General features: G+C 50.0%; 1 protein-coding gene across 1 annotated transcript in view; it reads left to right on the top strand.

Moving 5' to 3' along the window:
• The window catches only part of SNED1 (sushi, nidogen and EGF-like domains 1), a 93,565-nt gene that overhangs the window by 1,110 nt on the left and 68,762 nt on the right, over window positions 1-23,693 (top strand). Inside the window, exons 2-3 of the mRNA XM_011929640.1 lie at window positions 260-401; window positions 911-1,080. Of these exons, the coding sequence (XP_011785030.1) occupies window positions 260-401; window positions 911-1,080 (312 nt within the window). The remainder of the gene's footprint in view (window positions 1-259; window positions 402-910; window positions 1,081-23,693) is intronic.

The following is a 23,693-nucleotide window of genomic DNA, read 5'->3' as shown; positions in this document are numbered from 1 at the left end:
TGCCCTGGTTTTCACACATGGCCATGTGGCCGTGGGCACGGGCTTCCCGGGCCTCAGTTTCCCAAGTGGGGCTCCTGGCCTGCGAAGGTTGCAGCCCCTCCTTGGGCCATTTCAGCCCCGCCCCCCGTGGACGCCAGTGCGGCCCAGGGCCAGGAGACTGGACCCCTTGCCCAAGCGCTTAGGGCAGGGCCTGCTTCTCCGCAGACCCTCCTGCGCGGGCTAGCAACAGACTTGCCCCTCTCTCTCCTCCTCTCCGCAGTCTGGGGTCTGGCCGCTCAGGCTCAGACCCTCCAAACAGGACTCGCAGTGGGACTCCTGGGGCCAGGGACTCATGGCAGCAGGCTCAGCTCAGCTGAAGGAACAGGCCCGAGTGCCAGTTCTGTCTCCCTGGCTCCCAGAGTGTAACCCTAGGCCAAGCTCTTATGGCCGCCCAGGGAATGAAATGCACCTGGTAACTGCATGGAGCACTTGCCCTGAGTAGGCCAACCGTGCACTGGAACTTGGTGGTTTCCTGAAACATCCCAGATCATATCTAGAAAACTGCTGGGCCAGCCTCTAGTAGAGTCCCCTCTGGCTCCATCACCACTGCCACCTCCACCATCAGCCCTCCCACACCCTCGCCCACCTCCAGTCTCAAACCACTGCCAGCCACATCGCCTCTGCCATCTGTGCTGCCCAGAGTAATACCACCTGTACTGCCAACTCCACCATCAGCACCACCTCCTTCATCCCCACCGGCAGCAGCACTCCCTCCACCACCACCAGCCCCATGGTCCCCAGTTTCCCGTCGTCACCATCCACATCCTCTGCATGGCTATCATCATCCGTCGCCGCCTCCACCCACAGGGCCTCCTCCACCACATGCCCTCCAGGGCACCTCCCACCCCACAACTCCCAACACCATCCACAGTGCCCACTGTGTTTCCACCACCTGCTCAGGAAGGCCTCCCCACCTCGGTGGCAGCACTGGGTGACCTGACCGTGGTGGGAGGAGCAGCCATGCTGTCGATGCTACCCGCTGAAAGTCCCTCTGGACCAGGACTTGGACAGAGGAGCGGGACTGACTGCTGGAAGTACGAAGTGGGTAGGGCAGAACGGCACTCAGGGTTGGCCCGAGCTGGAGGAGGCCTGTCCACTTTAGGTATGGGACACTCACATTGGCACCATCCGAACAGAACTCAAAAGGCTCCTTAAGCATTTGGGCCAGGCTCAGCGTTCCCGCCCAAAGTCACAGGTGAAAAATATTATTAAAATGGTTAACCTACTTAACAGCCTCACCGAAAATATCTACCCTTGCCAGAACAACTAGGGGAAACAGCTCTAACGTGGGAAGATCTGCTAGGAAAACAAGGGTTTCGTCAGAAATGAACCTTCTGGCTGCTAACAAAACATTTATCTCCATCAGAGCTTTTTCCTGAAACAAAGATATTATTTGAAAAACATTTGCTGATGTGGACGCAGTGCCTGCAGTGCACTTCACCTTTCTGTTTGCTTAGCAGGAAGGAAAATGGGATTCTTGAGGGTGCATTGCCCAGGACGCCTTGCCTGAAGTAACTGTGAGGGCTCTGTGGTCAAGGAGGGAGAGAGGAAGGGGTGCTTGGCAGCAGGTTAGGGCTGAAGCCAGGTGGAAAGAAGGGAGGCATTTGTTCTGAAGGAAGTGGACCTGACTGGGGCCTCCCACGCCCACCCAGGCCAAGCAGACCCTCTTCTGAGGCCCCTGGCTCTGGCCCTTGTCCAGCTCCAGTCAGTAGGGCATGGTGTCTGCTGGCCCTGGACTCAGACCCCCATGTCAGGCCCAGCCAGGACGTTCCAGCCCCCATCCCACTGCAGTGACCTCTGTGCTCCTCTGCCCCCAGCCTGTGGCTTGACCTAGAGTAGGCTTGTTGTCTGAATGAATGAAGGTGCCTCCCTCTGACACTGCCCGCAAGTCACAGGTAGAAATCACAAGTGCTCTTGCATGAGATGGGTGCTTCTTCAGTCTTCATCAGAAATAGCACATGGATTATGGCCCTAGCAAGACAGCTCTGCCGCACATGGAGCGGCCCCCTTTCCTGAAGGGACCCATCGTTTTGCTTCTTTCTCATGTCATAGTAGCTGTACGTGTGTGGGGAGTCGTGAGGCTCTGAAAAGTGTTGAAAGTCCATTTTATTGCTGAGGTTCTACACACAAAGATAATGCAGCCAAGGAGTGTGGCACACCGAGGAGTGTGGTGCGCCAAGGAGTGTGGCATGCCGTGGAGTGTGGTGCGCTGCTGCTACCCTGCCATGCAGGAACTGCCAGCGTCTGCATTAAGACGGAGCTTGCCGTGGTCCGTGGGGCCTGTGCAGGTGGAGTGGTTTCCTAGGGGCAGGTGCAGGTAATGAGAGAGGAAATCTTCCTGGTGCCCCCTACACGGAAGCCCCTGGCTCCAAGCACTGCCCCCACCCACGGCATGGTCTTTAGAACATGGGAAGATCTCAGTTTCTTTGGTATCAGGACCCCTGACAGAGCCCTGAGCAGAGGCAGGGAGGATTTGAGGGTCGAGAGTGGGTGGTGGCCTGCAGAGCCCGCAGGCAAGAAGGAGGAATGCAGACAGTCAGCCTGATCCTGGCTGGTGCTGGCCAAACCCCTACTCTGCGTCCTGAGGAAGTCTGCTCACTCTGGCTCTGCATGACATTCCCATCCGGGCACAATCCCGACCCTACCCCTCCCAGAACACAGAGCCCAGGGCAGCTGCTCTGGTGTGGGAGCTCACATGCAGCCTGTGACCTTTGCCTGGTCATTTCCTCCCTGAGCCTCTGTCTCCCCGTCTGTGTGGTGAAGCTCCCCATCAGATCGTACCTGTGACACACCCCATCACTGTCACGGTTGTGTGGTCACCAGCTCCAAGGCATCGGGAAAATCCACCCTGACCCACAGGGACTGTCTCAGCGGGACCGAGGCCTGCACATGAGCGGATCTGGGAGAAGACGTGGGGAGAAATCACTGCCCTCTCTGCTCTTTTCTGAGCTCATGAAACACCGCAGCAAATGCAGGAGCCCCTTGGCTGGGAGGAGGGTCCTGGGCTGCCCCTTGGCCACCCTATTCACTGACGTTCCAGGGCTGGCCCACCCCCTGCTATGGGCTTGGCCAAGGTAGTCCTGCCCCTCATCAGCACCCCCTTCTTGATGATGCCTGGGTATGGCGGAAGCAGATGGAAGGGGATCCTGGGGAAGAGGAATGGGGCTGGAGTCAAGAAGGATGCTGGAGTGAGAGAGCCTGATGACTCCAAGTCAAGGCCATGAGCCCAGGACAGCTGTGATCTGCCTGGACCTCACAGGCAGCCCCTGAGAGGATGGAGCAGGACAGTCATGCCCAGTGCAGATGAGGAAACTGAGGCTCAGAATGCAGATTCAGGGGTCTTCAGTCTGCTAGGTCCAGCTGCCTCCTTACTGTGCTACCCCAAACTCAGTGGGACCCAAACAGAAATCCTGCTTCCTCCCTGGCCCCCACCCATCTCCGTGAATGAACCCCTGAGAGCCTCCCCGATGCCTCCTTCCTCTCCCTCACCCTCCATGTCAGCAGCGGCTCCGCCTACATCTCTATTTGGACCACTTCCCAGTTGTCCCCTTCCTGATGCAAGCTCCGTCCCCACTTGCCTGGACACCTGCAGCACTCCCTTGCTGACCTCCAGCTCCTGGCCTTTCCCTCCAGCCTGCCCTCCTCTGTGCAGAGTGGGCAAGGGAACAGTACAAAACGCCGGTGGGATCCTGTCTCTCCTGGCCAGAATCCCCGCTACACTTCCCTGCCCCCGCCCCCCCCACTCAGACACTCCCCCAGCCCCACCCTCTGTGCTCACTGCAGCTTATTGGTTCTGACCTCACCTGGGGTGCTCCTTAGTTTTCTTGTTTGGGATATGCACTCCATGAAGGCAGGGACCACATCCATCCTCATGCCACCATTCTGGTGGTGGGCTCAGAATAGGCCTCAGACCACAGCCTGGGGCTGTAGTGGTGGTTGTGCCCCTGTGAAGGCCTCTCTCTTCCACCCCTGCTGAGGCCAGAGGATGCATGCAGCAAAATGCCTGCGCCCTGAGCAGTGAGTCCTCCTGTGCCACATCCACATGGCGGGCTCATGGTGGTGGCCACCAGCACATTTCTGCACCCTGTGTTCCCCAAAGCAGAAGTAGTCCCACCGTCCCTGACAGGGTGAGTCTTAGCCTGGGGGTCAGCTTTTCCACACAGAGATGCAGGACCTGCACACTTCAGCCTCAGCCCATGGCTGGCTCTCTCCCAGGACCGTCCTGACCCATGGCCCAGGCACAGCTGTTGGAACACGGTAGTGTGGTAGGGGGTCCTGGCTGCATGCTGGGCCCCATAAGGAAAGTCTCTGTCTGCACTGCCCCACCTCTGCAGGTGACCTGCTTAGAGAAGAGGCTCACAGGGAAGACAGGTTAGATTGTGTGATACTGACATGAAGTGTTGTCTGTGACACTTCTGTGTGTGATGGGCCTTGAGAAGCCATAAGGCTGCACACAGGAAAAGCAGTTTGTAAAGGTGACCAAAACAACATTGGTTATCATTTGTACTGCCCTCTGCCTTCTAATATCTCTAGTTTCTGATGAGCCCTTTCTTGGCTGAGTGAGCTGAAGTAGGGCTGGAGGCCCCAGGGCTGGATAGGGCCAGGCTGTCCTATGTGAAGAAGGAGAGAGGCTGATGCACGCATGGAGGGGAAGATCCTGGAGTGGGGATGAGCCTGGGGGTGAGGCTGACCTCTGCCAGCAGCGCAAAATGGTCCCCACATCCCACCAGGGGAGCCATGAAGAAAGGAGGTGTATGTAGGCAGTGGGCACAATGCTGATAAAATAGCAGTCTGGGTATTTGTTGTGGCTTCTTGTTCTGGCTTCCTGTGAAATCTTCAGCAAAACCCTTACCACACTTTAATGACTGTGGCCTTGATTCTCTTTCTTGTAAATGCTAAAAAAAAAGAAGTATAGTATTTATTTTTTTAAATCCAGCCTGACAAATCTCTTCCTTTTAATTAGAGTGTTTTAGACCATTTACATTTAATGTAATTATCCATATGGTTGAATTTTAACCTATCATCTTCCTATTTGTTACATCTGTTCTCTATAGTTTCTTTTGGATTTTTAAAAATGATTTCATATTATCTCTACTACTGACTTATTAGCTACACCTCTGATTTATTTTCTCGTGATTATTCTAGATGTAAAACACATTTTTAACTTAATACAGTTTACCTTCAAATAATATTATACACTTTCAAATATGATATAATAACCTTATGACAGCATACATCCATTTCCCTTCTGGCCCTCATGCTGTTGTTGTCATATATATTACTTTACATGTGTTATAAACCCAATAATGCACAGTTAACTTTTTGTTTGTTTGTTTGTTTGAGATGGTGTCTCACTCTGTTGCCAGGTTGGAGTGCAGTGGCGTGATCTTGGCTCACTGCAACCTCCACCTCCCAGGTTCAAGCAATTCTCTGCCTCAGCCCCCTGAATAGCTGTGATTACAGGCGCTCACCACCACACCCAGCTAGTTTTTTTTTTTTTATTTTTAGTAGAGATGGGGTTTCACCATCTTGGCCAGGCTGGTCTTGAACTCCTGACCTCGTGATCCACCAACCTCAGCCTCCCAAAGTGCTGGGATTACAGACGTAGGCCACCATGCCTGGCCAATGGTTTTTTTCTTTAAACAGTTAATTATAATTTAAAGAGATTAAAAATTAGAAAGTCTTTTACATTTAACCATGTATTTACTATGAAAGTCTTCATTTCTTTGTGTAGGTCCAGATTTCTTTTTTAAAAAAAATTTTTTAAAGTTTAGTTTAGTTTAGTTTAGTTTTTGTTTTCGTTTTTGTTTTGAGATGGAATCTCACTTACTCTGTCATCCAGGCTAGAGTGCAGTGGCATGATCTCAGCTCACTGCAACCTCTGCCTCCCGGGTTCAAATAATTCTCCTGCCTCAGCCTCCTGAGTACCTGGGACTATAGGCGCCCACCACCATGCCCAGCTAATTTTTGTATTTTTAGTAGAGATGAGGTTTCACCATGTTAGTTAGGCTGATCTAGAATTCCTTACCTCAAGTGACCTGCCCACCTCAGTCTCCCAAAGCACTAGGATTACAGACCTTACCTGCCGTGGTTGGCACAGATTTCCATTTTTATATCATTTTCCTTCTGCTTGAAGGACTTCCTCTAATGTTTCTTATAGTGTAGACCTGCTGGCATAAATTATCTCTGGTTTTTTAAAATCTGAAAATCTCTTTATCTTCATTTTATGGAAGGTATCTCTGCTGGGTGGGTGTAGAATTCCAGATTGACTTTGGATTTTGTTTGTATTTTAAATCTTTTGAAGATGGTGCTCTGTTGTCTTCTGATTGGCATAGTTTCTAACGAGAGGTCTGCTGTCATTCCCATCTTTGTTCCTCTGTATATGCATCTTTTTTCTCTGATTGCTTTTAAGATTTTCTTTTTATCACTGCTTTTCAGCAATTTGGTTATTACCTGTATTGTTGTAGGGCTTTAAAAATATTTCTTCTGCTTGGTTTCATTAAGACTCATGATTTGTGAGTGTATAGTTTCCATGAAATTTGAAAAAAATCTCAGCCATCTTTGAATATTTTTTCTGTCCTTTCTCTCCTCCCTTTTGAAGACTCAAATTGTATGTACATTAAACTTCTTACTATTGTCCCAGAGCTCATTGAGAATGAGAATGAGGCTGTGTTATTTTTAAGTCTTTTTTCTCTGTCCTTCATTTTGGATATTTCTACTGTTATGTTTTCAAATTCACTGATTTTTTTTTCTACACGGTCTAACCTATTCATCCCATTGAGAGTATGTTTGTTTCATCTATTTCACTTTTTAGTCATATAAGTTCTATTTGGATCTTTTCTGCGTTTTTCATTTCTCTCCTCATTATGTTGACATTTCCTTTTCTATCCTGGGCATATTTTTCATGTTTATAATAATTGCTTTAAAATTACTGTCTACTAATTTCAGCATGTACTTTTTAATACAATACTTTGACTATATATCTGTGAACAAAAGTGAAAAGAATGGTGAACAATTATTAAACTCCACGTGTAGAATTGTTTTGCACGGCGGTAGGGGTTGGAAATGTTGAGGCTTTTGAACACATAGATTGAGAATGATGTGAGCTTCTCTTGAAGATAGGAGTTGCAGATATGGAAAGGAGGAAACACCAAATGAAACCTGTGGCTTTGTGTTAGATTTGACTTGAACATATCAGTATAACCTCATAGCATTTATTTCCATATATGTATTATGACAGGTGGGTGTGGACATCGGTATATACACCTGTGTGTCTACCTAGATCCACAGTTCCTAGCTGTGTCCACTGAGATAAATGGAAGCAATAATACCTCAATAGCAAAGGGCACTTCCAAGCTCAGATCTTGGCTGCTAAACACCAGTCTCCACTAAAAAGAACGAGGGTGCCTTGGAGATCCTAGGGTTGTGGCAAGAGAAGTATAAGATGAACCTGGAATATCTTGTTGTGCCATCAAGTAAGGAAGCACGAGAAGAAGGATGAAGATGGGTCAAAAGGACACAGAGGCCCTCCAGAAGGGGCCCCCACTGGCAGCATTTGGGACAGTTGGAGCATTAAAACAAAGAATGATAGTAACAGATTCTAATTTGTTAAATAAAGGAGAAATCCATGGCTTCACACTGATATAAGTAAATAAATGATGAAACCTATAAATGAGGGGAACACAGTATTGATAGCTTTGCATCAGTGTTAAATTTCCTGCTGTGGGTGACTGTATATGCTTACATGAGAGAAGATCCTTGTTGATGGGAAATACTAAATGTTTACGGGGGCAAAGGGTCATGAGGTCTACAACTTATTCTCATGTCCTCCTGAGTTTTCGTTGATAAGGTGAAGCTAGAGCTTCTTGGCAGAGAAGTGGCCAGGTGGCCAAACCTCATTTTCCCAGGCAACCCCCACAGAAACTTGGTGCATTCATTCACTGTTGACTTACTCAGTACTTCATTTGTTCATTCCTTCAGTCCAAAACCTCGATTGCACCCTTGCTCTGATTTAAGGAGACAGGAGAGCAGCCATGCGTCTTTGTTTAGTATTAAATTTAGTTACTTTTGTCTGTTTTGTTGGCCGTGCTGTCAAGCTTTCAGAACAGTGCTATCTCCTAGAAGCTGCTCTGTAAATCATTATTGTTCATCTTCTCATCATTGGGATGATATATCCGTAATTCTATCATCCAAAAATGAGTGCTGTTAACATTTTGGTGAAGTTCTTCCTTTTCTGTTTTCAAGGATAGGGTTTTACAAAACAAACTTCGGGTTACCATATCATATGGGTCTCTATTTTGCGTATTTCTTTCAGTGCTACACCACGAGCATTTACCCATGCCCTAACTTCTGTGAAACCATGCTTTTTCATGACAATACAGGATTCCGTTCTGTGGCTGCACTGTGATTGGTTTAACCAGTCGCTAGTTATTGGCTCTGTGGTGTTTCAGAGTCTCCTGAATCAATGTGCGTCTGTCCTGCATGGGCCTTCGTGCAGGCCTCCCTCTCTTTCCCTCCCTTGCAATAGACTGTCCCATGTGGGCTCACTGGATCCAAGGCAGGGAGCTTTTCAGGGCACTTCCCTGCCGTCCGCCACTGCCCAGAAGGGCATTCGCAGTTACACCCTGCTGTGGGTGAAGGCGGCTGTACCACCTGACTCACGGAGCGCAGCCTGGAGGTGGTCGCTCCCCAGCTTTGACAGGTCTGGATCTTGTATGTCTCCAAAGCAGGCTTCCGTGCTGCTCCAGGGCCGCCTGGGGGCGTGGCAGGAATGCAGACCACCCAGGGCAGATCCCAAGTGGGGGAACACAGTGCCGTGACCAGGGGCTCCTGGAGCTGGCTCAGAGCCCCACTTGGGAAGCACGGCCCCTCCCTCCGAGGGCTGCTCATGGTGACCCAGGGCACTCCTAACCTAACCTACTCTGCAGGCTCTAGTCTCCTCCTGCCTCCTATTTACTGCGAAGGGGTGGCCGGGACAAGCCGTCCCCACAGAGTCCCAGCCATAGTACTCCTTGCACTCCTTCTGCCCGTGAGCTTCTAGGCCAGACAGGGTGTCCTGGTGTTCTGATTGGTGGTGGGGGTGGGGGCTCCGGGCAGATCCAAGGGCAGGACAGGCTGGAGTGGTCTGGGCCTGGTCACACTGCTGCGTGTCTGCGACCAGGCAGGTGGGAGCCCCAACCTGACTTCACCCCATTCATCCTCTATGGGGACCAGCCTCAATACCCAAGTGCCTCGGCATCCATTCCCTGGTTCTTTGCAAAGCAGGGCAAGTCATTCGTTCAGCCAGCAGGTGTCAGTTATTAGACACCGCTGTGTGCAGCCCCTGCCCTGCTCCCATGCTGCCTGGGGCTCAGCACATGCTGAAGTCGCCTCTGGGCTCTGCAGACTGGTCAGGGAGCACCAAGTGGGAGCAGGACTGTGGCCAGCCCAGGCCCCTGACCCCAAAGCCTCCACACAGGAGGGCAGCCCAGGATCACACTGTCCTCTGAGCTTGTCCAGGAGGTTGTCAAGGGTCAGGCACAGCCTCTTGGGCCCTTAAACCCACCTTTCGGCAAACATTTCCTGCCATCAGCTCTGGAGTGTGTTGGAGGCAGCAAAGTGGAGCAGGCAAGGCAGCCTTGGAGGCTCACTGGGGGCAGGACGTGGGGATGGGGCTGGGGTCCCAGAGGAGTGACAGGGGTCCCCATGAGTAAGACTCTCAGGTACGTGGGGAGTAGGGGACAGACCAGGCTTGCATCTTGAGATTGCATCTCTGACGGTGGTGGCTGCAGGGGACAGTGGCCCAGTGGCCACTGCAGAGATGCAGGGTGACTGCAAGGAGGCCCCTCCCTCTGAGGTGTGGACAGACTAAAGGCAGCAAGATCTCAAGAGGCCAGGAGGCAGCGGCCCAGGCTGGCGACGGATGGAAAGGGTGGGTATAGACACCCAGAGAGTGTCCACTGCCCCCAGGCCAGGCACGCCCTGGCGCCTCTGGGGGATTGGGCCGTGGCCTTGCTGACCGTAGGGACTGGCGGAGCACCTGGCCAAGGTGGGAAGCAAGTGAGGCAAGGAGAGGGAGGCAGGAGCTACTGTCAACACATGGAAGCAACGGGCTGGTGGAGAGGGAGATTCTGTAAGGACAGCAAGAGGGACAGGGCATGAGAAGGGGCATGGGGGCAAGGGGCATGGCCCCATGGAGACAGGGAAGCCAAAAGACCGAGGACCTCAGCTGCAGGAGAGAGAGGACAGGGCATCAGCACTCTCCTGGGAACCCTCCCTTCCTCCTTCCCTGTCTGGGCGCTGAATGCAGCTCAGATGTCCCCTCCTCCAGGAAGTCACCTGGCTGTCCCTGGCGGTAGCTCTCTTCCCTCCCACTGGAACACCCCCTTGGGTGACTGCTTCTGTCCCATGTGTGTTTCCCTGGAGGCCCAGCCCAGTATTGCCCTCGGTGGCTGAGCCAGGGTCCAGCCTCCTTCCCTTCAGGGCTGGCGTGAGGCCGCTCAGCGGGAGACCATCCCCTTCAGCTCCAGAGGCCCTGCCCATCCCCCCTGCCGCCCCAGGACGCCAGCCCCCACTGCACTGTGCTTGTGGGAGGAATCCTAATTGCCTAGAAAGCTGCCAGGAAATAAAAGACATGCCTACATTTTTCAAAACAAGCTTCTAAAACACCTCAGGGCTGTGCTGTTTCACTCTTGGCAGAGGAGTCAAAGCCGGGAACGCAGCACCGCCTTTGTGATCTAACGTTTGCAGAGCCAGGGTGCTGCTTCCTGGCTCCTGGGGCCCTCGGAAGTCTCTTGGGTCCCTGGCTCCCCTCCAGGCCCACCCTGCCCTGCTCAGAGCAGCCCCTCGGCTCAGGTTGGGGGAGCAGGCTGTTGCATATTGGCATTTTCAGCCCGAGGTCACCTCCCCAGCCGAGACTCCCCAGAAGCTTCAGCTCTTTCCTGCTTTCATCCAAGTCGGAAATGCCACTGGAGCGTGTCTCTGTGCTTCCTCCTGAGCCAGCAGAGGGTCAGCCCTGTCCTGCAGGAAAGGCATGGGTGCCCGAGGGCAGGAGAGCCCTGAGTGCCAGTGGCCAGCACCATCTCCCATGGAGGAGGGCGTGGAGCCTCCTCCAAGTCCCCAAGTCACTGCAGCTGCAGGTTCCATGTGGCCTGGGGCCTCCCCAGGGTAGCAGCTGACCAGCAAGAATCTCGGCCTGCCCAGAGGATCAGAGCGGCCCCTTCATGGCAAGGCCACTGTGAGGCTGGCTGGCCTTGACCACAGCCTGAGAGAGGGAGGTGAGGACGGGGTGTGGGGCACTCACCGGGGTGCCCGCCGTGCTCAGCTGTGTCCAGCGCGGAGCGTTTTCCAGGCGGCCTGTGAGCCCTCCCAGGGCCTTTGTCACCCCCCTGGGACTGTGACATCCAGCTGGCAGGCTTGTTGTTCTCAGTAGCCGGTGCGTGACTGGGAGGAGAGCGATGCCAGCACTGATCCAGGGCCTGGGCTCCAGGCTGCAGGCAGAGCCACGACCCCAAAGGAGACCAGAGGGTGGCCACGGGGAGGCCCTAGATGATGGGATCTGCAGGGAGGGGCTGGGGTGCTGGAGGACGCAGCCAGGGCCTGCTGCAGCATCTCTACCCTGCAGACCGAGAACAAGCACACCGCCCTCCCTCCTTGCCTGGGGGTGGCAGGTCTCCTGCGTCTCCTTGCACATGGAGTGGTTACATTTCTGCAAGTGTCCCAGTGGCGCTGGGCAGGCCTGCCAGGCTGGCTTCAGGCCCCAGACCCCAGCAGACAAACATTGACCCTCAGCGGGTGTCTGAGATGCCAGCGCTGGGCAGCCTGCTGGCATTCCCGCCCCTGAAGTCAGGACGAGGGACTAAACCCGCACTGTTCCTCTACGAGTGCTCAGGTCCACACCTAGCCATGAACGGGGGCATTGACTGGGAGACAGGCTAATCCTTTCTCCTTGTTTTCCATGTCTGTATGGCATGTTTTACAAGGCGCTATTGCAAGTAGGCAAAAAACAATAATAAAATTGTCACTTTTCGGGAAGTAGCGTTTTCCTAGCCCTGAAGAAGGAGAGGGACCCCAGTGCTGGGGAGAGAGGGGTTGCCGCATGGCTCCCTGCCCTGCTTCTAGCTCCTGGGCCCTCTGGCCTGGGCCTTGCCCACTACCCGCCCTCCACTGCACACTGGGACGTCCACATCTGGAGAAAGGAAGTCCCACAGGCCCTTGCCCTGTACTGCGGTGCTGGCGCTGCCCTGTCCTGGCTGCCCTGTCCTGGCAGAGGAAGGGCCAGCTTGTTCTGCCTCCTCCCTGGCTCAGCCCCCAGCGGGGAGGGCAGCAGCTGTCTGGGGTGGGGAGGGATGAAAGCTGGAGCAGGGCTGCGGCGGGTGGGCCCCTGCCGCTGCACACCACACACCTGCAGGCTGGGCTCCCGCTTCAAAGGCCAGCGGAAAACTCAGGGCAGCAGCTCAGGAGCCAAGCAGGGAGTGGGGCCAGCTAAGGGAGAGTGTGCGGGCTGCAGTGAGGGGCAGAGCAGGGAGGTCCCCCACACCAGGCAGGTGGCCCAGCCCCAGGGACCTCAGCCACAGCGGCCTCCTGCCCCCGGTGCTTCTCCCCCAACCCAGAGGTACCACTTGTCACTTCTAACCCTTAGCTCTTTTTTCCAAAACACGTGCCAAAAAGGGTACAAAACAAACGTGCAAAAAAAGAGCAAACGTCACGCAAACCCTGGTGGGCCCACCGCCAGGCCAAGAGCAGAGGCTGCCACGGCCCCACCCTGCGCCGCCTCCCCGGGGCAGCCCCTCCGGCCTGTGAAAGCGCCTTCTCACACCCGCTTTTTCCCTCCTGGTGTTTTTAGGGTGGCTGATCCACATCTCTGGTGGCGGTGTTACTTCATTATCCCCTCTGTGTCATTGTATGAGAAGACCACAGGTTCTTTGTCTACAGTGGTGCACATTTGGGGCTGCTATTGTTGCTTTAATTGAATTTTTCCAGCCTTATTGAGACCAAATTGACAGACAAAATTGTGTGATTTAATATACCTACACATTGTGAAATGACGACCACAGTCCCATGAATCTACACATCCATCAGCACAGTTACCATTTGTGTGTGTGCATGTGTGTGATGAGAACACTTAAGATTACTCTCTTAGCAAATTCCAAGTAAACGAGGCAGTACTGTTAACTACAGTTGCCATGCGTTAACATGGAGACCCCAGAACTTCCTCATCCTGTCTGACTGAAGGTTTGCACCCTCCAGTCAACATTTCCCCATTTCCCACCCCAGCCCCTGGCAACCATCCTTCTACTCTCTGATTTTATGGACTCAACTTAATTTTAATTTTATTTATTTTATTTTAGAGACAGGGTCTCACTCTGTCACCAAGCTGAAGTGTGGTGCCCTGAGCCTAGCTCATTGTAACCTCGAACTCATGGGCTCCAGTGATCCTCCCACTTCAGCCACACCCTGCTCCGCCCCACCCCCCTGCCCCAGTAGCTGGAATTATAGGCATGCACCACCACCCCCAGCTATCTTTTTATTTTATTTTTCTTTTTTTGTAGAGACAGGGTCTTGCTATGTTGTCCATGCTGGTCTTGAACTCTTGGCCTTGAGAGATCCTCCTGCCTCAGCCTCCCAAAGTGCTGGGGGTTACAGGCGTGAGCCACCACACCTGGCTGAGTTCAGCTATTTTAGATTCCACGTATGGGTGCCTTTCTGTGCCTGGTTTATTTCACGGAGCATAATGTCCTTCAGTTTCATCCAAGTTGTTGCAAATGGCAGGATCCCTCTCGTCGTGGCTGAATAACGTTCCGTTATGTGTACATATGTCTGTATATATACACCACGTTTTGTTTATCCATATTCATCCATCAGCAGACACTTAGGCAGAGTCTCTATCTTGCTCTTGGGAGTGCAGCTATTCTGTGAGATACTGATTTCCTTTCACTGGGTATATACTCAGAAGTGGGATTGCTAGGCTATATGTTTGTTCTATTTTTAATTTTTTAGGTGGGGCTGTTCCTAGCTTTAGACTACTCTTTTTTTCTTTTCTTTCTTTCTTTTTTTTTTTTTTTTTTTGAGATGGAGTCTCACTGTCTTGTTCAGGCTGGAGTGCAGTGATGCGATCTCAGTTCACTGCAACCTCCGCCTCCCAGGTTCAAGCGATTCTTGTGCCTCAGCCTCCCAAGTAGCTAGGATTACAGGCGCGTGCCACCATGCCCAGCTAATTTTTGTATTTTTAGGGGAGATGGGGTTTCACCATGTTGGCCAGGCTGGTCTCGAACTCCTGGCCTCAGGTGATCCACCTGCCTCAGCCTCCCAAAGGTGTGAGCCACCATGCCAGGCCTAGACTACTCTTAACAATGCTGTTTGTGAAAACTCTTGAAGGCATGTCCTGGTGCACCCAAGTCCACATTTGTGTCGAGTCCACACCCAGGAGTGGGATTTCTGAGCGGTGGGATGTATGTGTGTGGATGTTCCCTGGCGGCACATCCCAGCCAACGCTTCTGCAAATGAAGCAGCTACGGGGTGTGGGGTCACCGTGATCTCCTTTTCTTTTCTGTGAATGAGGCTGAGCCAGTCTCATATGTTCACTTGCCAGTGGATTTCGTCTTTTGTGGAGTGACTGTTGAAGTATTTTCTCTCTTTTCTACGGAGTTTTCTTCTTTCTCACCAATTTCTGGGGGTTCTTGGTAAAAACACCAGGTCGTAAGTGTTGCAAATATCTTTTCTCATTCTGCACTTGTTTCATCCTCTTGAATGGCGTCCTCGGGTGGACAGAAGGTGTTGATTTTACTGTAGCAAATTCTCCATAGTGCTTTCCAACAGTCTGGTAGCTGTTTCATTTTGTCCTTCATGCTCAGGTCTCTAATACACCTGGAGGTGATCTTGTGCGGCCCGAGGTGGAGTCATGCGGATTCCTTTTTGGAGGAAAGGAAAGTAGAGCTGGCACCATTGTTGAGAAGCCGCCTCTCCCCACATCCCCCCAGCGCCGTTTTGGCTGTTCCTGGGCTCTCCCTCCTGCTTCTCTGTCCCTGAGCCAGGAGCGTTGGGCTACTGTGGCCTGATGAGAAAGGCTGGCATCGCCAGAGCAAGCCTTTCCACCTTGCTTTTCACGAGACAGTCTTGGTTACTTTGGACTTCGCATTTTCACGTAAAATGCAGAATTGGCTTATCAAGTTACACACACACATATGCACACTTGTTGTGATATTTATTGGGATTGCATCGACTATACAGATTAATGTGAGGAAAACTAATACCTTTACCATATTGAGTTGTGCAATCTGGGAACCTGGCACATTTCTGTATTTACTTAGGTTGACTTTAACATTTTCAGTAAGGTTTCAGAATTGAGTGCAGAGAAGTCTTGCCCGTCTTTTGTTAGATTTACTCCTGGGTACTTGATTTTGTTCACACTATCATAAATAGTGTCTTTTCTTTAATCTCATTCTCTGGTTATTGCTGGCACATAGAACGACCATTGATTTTTTACATTTTCTAACTTTATATCCAACTTCCTGACAAAATCCCTTATGAATCTTGATAAATCATCTATGTGCAGAGTCGTGGGGTTTCTACATCCACATTCAGTCACGGCAGCAGTGGGGCTCCTTTCTACTCGTTTTACTTTTTGACGCATTTTTACGTTTTCCTGCGCTGGCTGAGACCTCCCATGAATTGTCTCATAGCAGTGGTGTCGGTAGAAACCTTGACTTGTTCCTAGTCTCAAAAAGCACGCGTTCGAGGTTCAGCATTGAATACGATGTGTGCACTTGTGTGTCTGAAGCCTTCTTCAGATTGCCAGCTGCCTTCTACTCCTCGTATTCCCAGCATTTTTAATCACAAACGGACGTCGACTTTTATTCCATGCCTTCTCTATACCTCTTCAGATGATAATATGATTTTCTCCTTTAATCTGTTAAATTGATCATTTAAATTAATCAAATTAATGGCAAATCAAATTAATTGGTGTTCTGATGTAAAGCATAGCTGTGTTCCTAACAAAAGCCCAACTCTGTCATGGTGGATTATTTATCCTCTTTGTATATTGCTGAATCAGTTTGCTAATAATTCATTTGAGGTTTTAGCAACTTTATGTGAAATTGGCCTGGAGTTGTCCATTCATGTACTGTCTTTGTTAAATTTTAGTATCCAGATTATGGTAGCCTCATAAAATGGATTTTTCTGTCCAGAAGAGTCTATGTGTTTCTGGAATTATTTCTTGAATGTTTGGAATAACTCACTGGTGATGCCATATGAACCTAGAGTTTCTTGCTGGGAAAATTTTGAATATTCATTCAATTTAATGATTATATAAAAAGTTACATTTTCTATTTCTACTTACATTTGGTAAGTGGCGTCCTTCTTTTTCTCTTTCTTTCTTTCTTTCTCTCTCTCTCTCTTTCTTTCTTTTTCCCCTCCCTCCCTCCCCCCCTTTCTTTCTTTCTTTCTTTTCTTCTTTTTATGGAAGTTTTACTCTTGTTGCCCAGGCTGGAGTGCAATGGCACAATCTTGGCTCACTATAACCTCCGCCTCCCGGGTTCAAGAAATTCTCCTGCCTCAGCCTCCCAAGTAGCTGGGATTACAGGCATGCGCCACCATGCCTGGCTAATTTTGTATTTTTAGTAGAGATAGGGTTTCTCCATATTGGTCAGGCTGCTCTTGAACTCCCAACCTCAGGTGATCCACCCACCTTGGCCTCTCAAAGTGCTGGGATTCCAGGTGTGAGCCACCACACCTGGCCAAGTTGCATTTTTGTGGAAAATTTTTTGTTTTATATAAAATGTCAGGATTGTACCCTTCTTACAAGCTAGCAGGTTGTCCTGTTACTGGTTCATGGGTGCCAGCAGAAAGCATGAGGCTCCCACATTAAAGCCTCATGGCACATCAAGTAGCAAGAGCGGTTTGTGTTGGTTTCTGTTGCTGTCCAGGTCCTGCCAGTATGGCAGGGAGGGGCAAGGAGATGCCGTGCACAGTGGGTTTGCATCACAGCCAAGAAACACAGAGCCTGGGGAATGCGGCCGTTCCAGAGCAAGCCTGCTGTTCACCCCCAAGGCGACAGTTCATCCCTCGAGGTGGATCTCTGCAGACACAACCCTAAGAAATGACCCAGACAAAGAGTGAACAGGGCTTTGTATTCTCTTGTAGTTGGCAAAAAAGTGCAGAGGCACAGCAGAGTGCCTCTCCTACCAAGCCGCCTCCTCAGTCCCATACATTCTTGACCAAATTCAAATGTTTACACCAGTGTATGCCACACCGGCAGCCAGAACCAAATCCTTCTGATCTCCTCCCATGGCAAGTGGGCAATGGCTGCTGTCCACAGGAATCCCACAGCAGGACCTTAACCGTGACCCTCAGGGGTCCAGGCACAGCCAGCTGCGAAGAGTGCTGCAGAGCCCCGTAGGTCTAATTTGAGAGAGCCAGGATGCAGTCTAAGGCCTGGCTGTTGTCCTTGTGGCCCATGCAAAGAGTTTAACTGCCCTGTTGATGCCACTGTCAATCATTACAGAGGCAATGAATGAGCCAAAAAAGCAGCTCCCGCTAGGATGACCAACTCATCCTGATTTATCCGGAATTGAAAGTCTCATGTCCCGGGGACCCCCTCAGTTCCAGGCTAACCAAGGTGGTGGGTACCTTGATCCCTTTCCCGACTGGAGAGGCATTCCAAGGCTCACTCCCTCCCAGCAACCCGAGTCGCTCTGTCTGACATTCGCCGTTCACCTTGCCGTGGTCCCTGCTGTGCTGATTTGGTTAAGTTTTTTTGCCATGTCGCCGCACGTTTGCAGCTTTGACTACCCTACACGACGTAACCCACAGGCGCTCAGATGACAGGGAAGCTATGAATTCAAGTCAACAAGACAGAAGCGAGGTTGTGCCCACACATGCACTTACAGGGGGGCATGCTTGGGTGCAGATACTACCTGCATCCAGAGGACGGAGGTGGGGAACCCAGCGCAGGTCAAGTTGCCAGTACGGCAGCAGCCTGACTCAGGAGGGCCATGGGGCACCTTGCCAGGTGCTGGATTTAAGGGGCAAAGAACATTCATTGTTCACTCAGCCCCCTGCACCTCCCGGGGTCTAAGGTGGTCCCTGGTCAGGAGCCGGGACTGGCGCTCTCCCTTCTCAACCAAGAAGCCAGAATGCGCATCCCAGGAACTTTCACTCACCTTTCCCCAGTTTGTCCCCAGCGCACACCCAGACCTGTCAAAGGGCGGTGTGTGCACAAGGCCAGCAGGAGCACCTGAGTGAGAGCCACAGAGATGCCGTGCTCCCAGGCTGGCACCCGTGGACCATCACAGATGAACCCAGCTGGCAGTGCCCTCAACCAACCCACCCACATATTCATGACCCAGGACTGTGTCAGCCCCACAGAAGAACCCAGGTGGCCGAACCAGAGCTGAGTGTGAATTCCTGAGGCCCCTTTTTGGCCGGGCTGCTGCCTGGAGAGCAAACCAACCAGGTGGGCTGGGGCAGCTATCAGGGAAAGAGCTGTATCAGGCCCAGAAATGGTCAGGGCCAAACCCCAAGGCTTCCAGGTAGGTCTGTGTCACCCTGCAGAAGCCCCACCTTTTGTCCTGTTCATTACCCAAAGGGTGGCCACGCAGAGAAGAACCTTTTGGATGACAGGATGACCATGTTCAGGACCAGACTGCCCGCCCATAGTGTGTGGACCAGGAGCAGATGCCCATGGTGTGTGGACCAGGAGCAGGCAGGGAGGCAGAGGCAGGAGTCTTTCAGAGTTGAGTTTTCAGGAGGCTGATCTAGGGCTTGAAAATACTGGGAGCCTGTGGATGGGAGGGATCCTGGAATGTCCATCCCTACATGATTAGTGACCCATGGCTGAGTGACCTGAGACAAAGGGGGCATCACTTTCAGATGCAAATTGTCCAGAAAGTCAAAAGCACTCAGCAGTGTGGCCAGGGTGGGCTAATTGGACTGGAACAGCAGCACAATAACCTGGAGAGTGGAGACCCCACTGGTAGTCCTGGGGGCAGGGGTGGGCGTCCCCCACAGTGAGACAGGCAGGCCAGCTTCTGTCAGGAGACATTAGCCTGGTATGTGGAAGTTGCTTTTGCCAACTCATGCACGCCAACTCACACAGGCAGCATGGGGTCCCTGTCATCGCCTAGTCCACGATGATGGCTGCATGGCCACTTCTGGCCCAAGAGGGATCCAAGAGGCAGCGCAGTCCCATCAGAGAGCACCCTTACCATAGGCAGCTACACGAGCAGCCCAGGCTGTCGAATCGGTGGCCAGGATTTGTCTGCACACCAGTGGGCCCCAAATGTGAGGGTGTTAGTGTCTCAGGCTGTGGTCTTCCAAGTGGCAGACCAGACTGCAGACCAGGGCAGCAGGTTTTTTCTGTAGAGGGCCAGGTAATGACAATTTTCAGCTTTTCAGGCCATAAGGTCTCTGCTGTTGTCACAAAAAAGCAGCCATAGACAGTAAGTACATGAGTGCGCTCAGCCGTGCTCCCACAAACCCTGTTTCTGAAACCAGGCTGGGATCCACAAAGGATGGATGGTCACATCTGACCTAAGGCCTGTTTGTGAATGACCTGTGAACTAAGAATGTTCTTATTACTTTTAAAGGGCTGCAGAAACAAAAAGAACAAAAAAGAATATGCAACAGAGACCACGTGTGGTCCACAGGGCCAGAAATGCTTTCGATCTGGCCCTTCCCAGAAAGTCTGCTGGCCCCTGGACAAACCAGACCATTTGCAACAACCAAAATTCAGTAAAACTTCAATGTTTCTGGTCCTTAAGAGTCCTAAGGCCAGGGTGGCAGCTTCCAGCCCAGCCCCAGTACTCACTGGTCTTCTGCTGTCTCCCAGAGTTGGCACTGGGGCTGGACAGCCACTGCCCAGGGGATGCCATTGGGCTCCAGCTTAGCCGGACCATCTTTGAACCAGGCCCAGGCATTGAGGGCCCCGTGACTTGAGTACCCCACAGAGCTAGTGGCTCACTTCAGGCACTGGACCGGAAGGTGAGCTTCTCCAGAGGGGTAGCTGCCATTTTTTCTTGTAAATCCAAGGTGGCTCTTGGCTTTGGTACTCTTGATCATACCATTTCCTTTAGGCTACCAGGAGCTGTTGGGCACTGCCCTTATGTGATCAAGTTTAAAAGCCCCCAAAATGGGGCTGTCAGGTCAGTGAGTCACAAAGCCTTCATGGGTCGTGCTCTGTTTGTACAAGTGCTCGCTGCAGGCCAGTAGCTACCCCGCCTTAAAGGGGGTGAAGTGGGGTCCTGCCCTGGGCAGAGGCTGCTGCTGGACTGGGAAATGGCCTCTCGACTTCAGCAGGCTTCCCTTCTCTTGGTCTCCACAGTGTTTCTGCAGAAGGAACAGAGAGGCAGGGAGAGGCCATCTACGGGTCCCCTCTTACCTCTGCATGCCACAGTCCCTGAAAGTCCCCTCACACTACAGGACAGGAACATGCAGGCAGGAAACACCACGTCAACAGCAGTTCCACCTTCAGGTGTGAAAGCTGCGCACACCCAAGTTCCATCCTCAGGCTCACTTAAGCATCCCCACTGCAACCGCCTCACTGTAATTCTAGTGCCTTCTTCCCTATGGGAACACCTCCAAGGGGTTTAGCATGCATTAGGAGTTGGGGGCTCAGCACAGCTGTCCGGGACCACAAGAGTAGAGAGTGTCGCAGAAGTGCTGGGCCACTTGCCCCCTCCAGCTGTTAGCTCCTTGTGAGTGCCCATTCCTCTTCCCCACGCCTGCACTTCCCACATCCAGAGAGGGTCCAGGCTCAGAGGCTCCCCCCTTCTTTTGTCCCTCTCTCCCTGTTTATTCACACACCATGCTGTTCACTCTTTTAAAGTATACAAATCATAGTATATATGGCTTTTCATATATGTACAGAGTTATATATCTATCACCACAATCTGTTTTGGAACATTTTTCCTTACCCTGAATAGAAACTCTGTGCCCTTTAGCTCTCATACCCCAGCCCCCCATCCACTGCAGCTCCAGACAGTCACAATCTATGTTCTGTCTCCCCTGGATTTGTCTGTTCTGGACATTTCATACAAATAGAGTCATAGTCTTTTGGGACTGGCTTCTTTAGTGTTTTCAAAGTTTATTCATGTTGTAGCATGGATCAGTACTTTGTTTCTTTTTATTGCCAAATAATATTTTATTTGTTTTTATGTATCCATTCATTAGTTGATGGATATTGGGATTGGTTCTACTTGTTTGGCTATTACGAATAAAGCTGCTGTGAATATTTTCGTAAACATTTTTGTGTGGACATGTTTCCATTTTCTTGAGTATATATGGTAGTGTAAGTGGAATTGCTTGTGTGTATATTAATTCTTTGTTTAATTATTTGAGGAAATGCCAGACCATTTCCAAAGCAGCTGTACCATTTGGGTTCCAATTTCTCGTCAACACTGGTTATTATCTGTTTTTTTCATTACAGCCATCCTGCCGGGTGAAAAGTGGTACCTTGCTTGTGTTTTCAATCTCCCTCTCTCTAATGGTTAATGCTGTCAAGCATCTTTTTGGATGTTATTGGCTCCTTCTAAATCTGCTCTAGAATAATGCCTATTGAAGTTTTTATTATTGAGTTGTAATAGTACTTTATATCTTCTAGATGTATATCCCTTATCCGATTATGAGTTGCAGGTACTTTCTCTCATCCTGTGGGTTGTCTTTTTACTTCCTAAAGGTGTCTTTTGAAGCACAAATGTTTTTAATTCTGATAATACTCAGTTCATCTATTTTTTCTTTTGTTGCCTGTGCTTTTGGTGTCATATCCAAGAAACCATGGGATAATCCAAGGTCACAAAGATTTATACCTCTCTTTTATTCTAAGAGTTTTATAATTTTAGCTCTTACATTAGGTCTTCGATCCATCTTGAGTTAATTTTTGTATATGGTGTGAGGTAGGGGTCTAGCTTTATACTTTTCATAGGGATGTCCAGTTTTACCAGCACCATTTGTTGAAGATACTATTCTTTCCCCCACTGAATAGCCTTGGCACCCTTGTCATGACAACAGCCAAATCAAGTGGCCTTGTTTCCAGCCTACCTCTCACTGCTCAGCTTCATCAACAGGTAGGATATAGAAGAACCTCACTCTCCCCACCCCACACCACTGCAAACACTTAATACTTGTGGAGAGCGTTCCCCACTGGGATCCTAGAAGACTTCTCATTTCTCCTAACATGAGTTGTGGTGGCCTTTGTCCTTCCTCTTCCAGAAAGTCATTATTCTGTCATGCTAACATTCCCCCCTCCATTGTTTCTTCTTAAGCCAGTTTTGGTAAGCTGCATTCTTTAAGAAAAGTTTCTATTTTACCTAAAATTTTTGAAAGTATTGTTATAAAGATGTTGATAAAATCCTCTGATTACCTTCTTTGATAGCATGAGGGGCTGAAATGGTAGTCTCTTTTTCAGTCCTAAGCAATTTGTGCCTTCTCTTTCTTACTTGATCACTCTCACCAGAAGTTTATCTATTTTATTAGTTTATTTTCTTTTCTTTTCTTTTTTTTTCTGAAACGGAGTCTCATTCTGTCGCCCAGGCTGGAGTGCAGTGGTGCATCTCCACTCACTGCAAGCTCCACCTCCCAGGTTCACACCATTCTCCAGCCTCAGCTTCCCATGTAGCTAGGACTATAGGCACCCGCCACCACACCGGGCTAATTTTTTGTATTTTTTTAGTAGAGACAGGATTTCACCATGTTAGCCAGGATGGTCTTGATCTCCTGACCTCGTGATCCACCTGCCTCGGCCTCTCAAAGTGCTGGATTACAGGCATGAGCCACTGCACCTGGCCTATTTTATTAGTTTAAACAAGTTTGGGCTTTGTTGGTGATTCTCCTTATTCAGTATTTGTTTTCTATTTTATTAACTTCTGCTCTTAATTTTTATTTTTTTTTCTCTTACATACGAGTTTAATATATATTATTTTATTTACTAAACTTTGTTTAGTATATTTACTATATATGAGTTTGTTTGCTAAATATTGTGTTTATTTACTATATATAGATACTAAAATATGCATGCAATCCTATAAATTTCCATTGAAGTTCTGCTTTCTCCACATCCTCACAAGTTTTTGCTAAATAGCATTTTTGTTATATTTCTTTATACAGTTATTTATATTTCTGTTTTCTTTTTGCCTCCATTTCCTGGTGATGAGAATTTTTATTTTTTAACCACTACTTTTTAAGTTATTATTTCTAGTATAATTACACTATGGATAAAGAGCAAGCTCTGTAAATTTTGCAGTCATTTGAAATTTGTTGGCAATTGCTTTATGGCCCAATATGTGGTTTAAAAAAAAAAAAAAAGGTTCCATTTGTGGTATCTATTAAGTCATTTATTATTTGCCTTGTTCAGATTTTCTTTATTCTGACATATAGTCTTTGTCCGTGCCTGGTCTGGTCTTTTACTAGAGAAGATACATTGAATATCCCACCATGATTGTGAGTTAAACTATTTCCTTTTGTCAAATTTTCATTTATATGTGCTGAGGCCTTGCTATTGGGTATACACAAATGCAGAGCTCTGATATCTTTATCATGATGAAGTAGATCCTCTTTACTTCTAGCGGTACTTTTTGCCTTATGGCCTTTTTAATCTGATAATAATATGATTATACTAGCTCTTGCTTTTGATTAGCATTTGGATAGTGTGTCTTTAAACTGGAACATTTAATTCATTTTCTCTC

Source organism: Colobus angolensis, unplaced genomic scaffold, assembly GCF_000951035.1.
Source record: "Colobus angolensis palliatus isolate OR3802 unplaced genomic scaffold, Cang.pa_1.0 Scaffold82, whole genome shotgun sequence".
Classification (NCBI taxonomy): Eukaryota; Metazoa; Chordata; class Mammalia; order Primates; family Cercopithecidae; genus Colobus; species Colobus angolensis.
The sequence above is the reverse complement of the archived record's forward strand: the minus strand, read 5'-3'. Positions and strand labels throughout refer to the sequence as shown.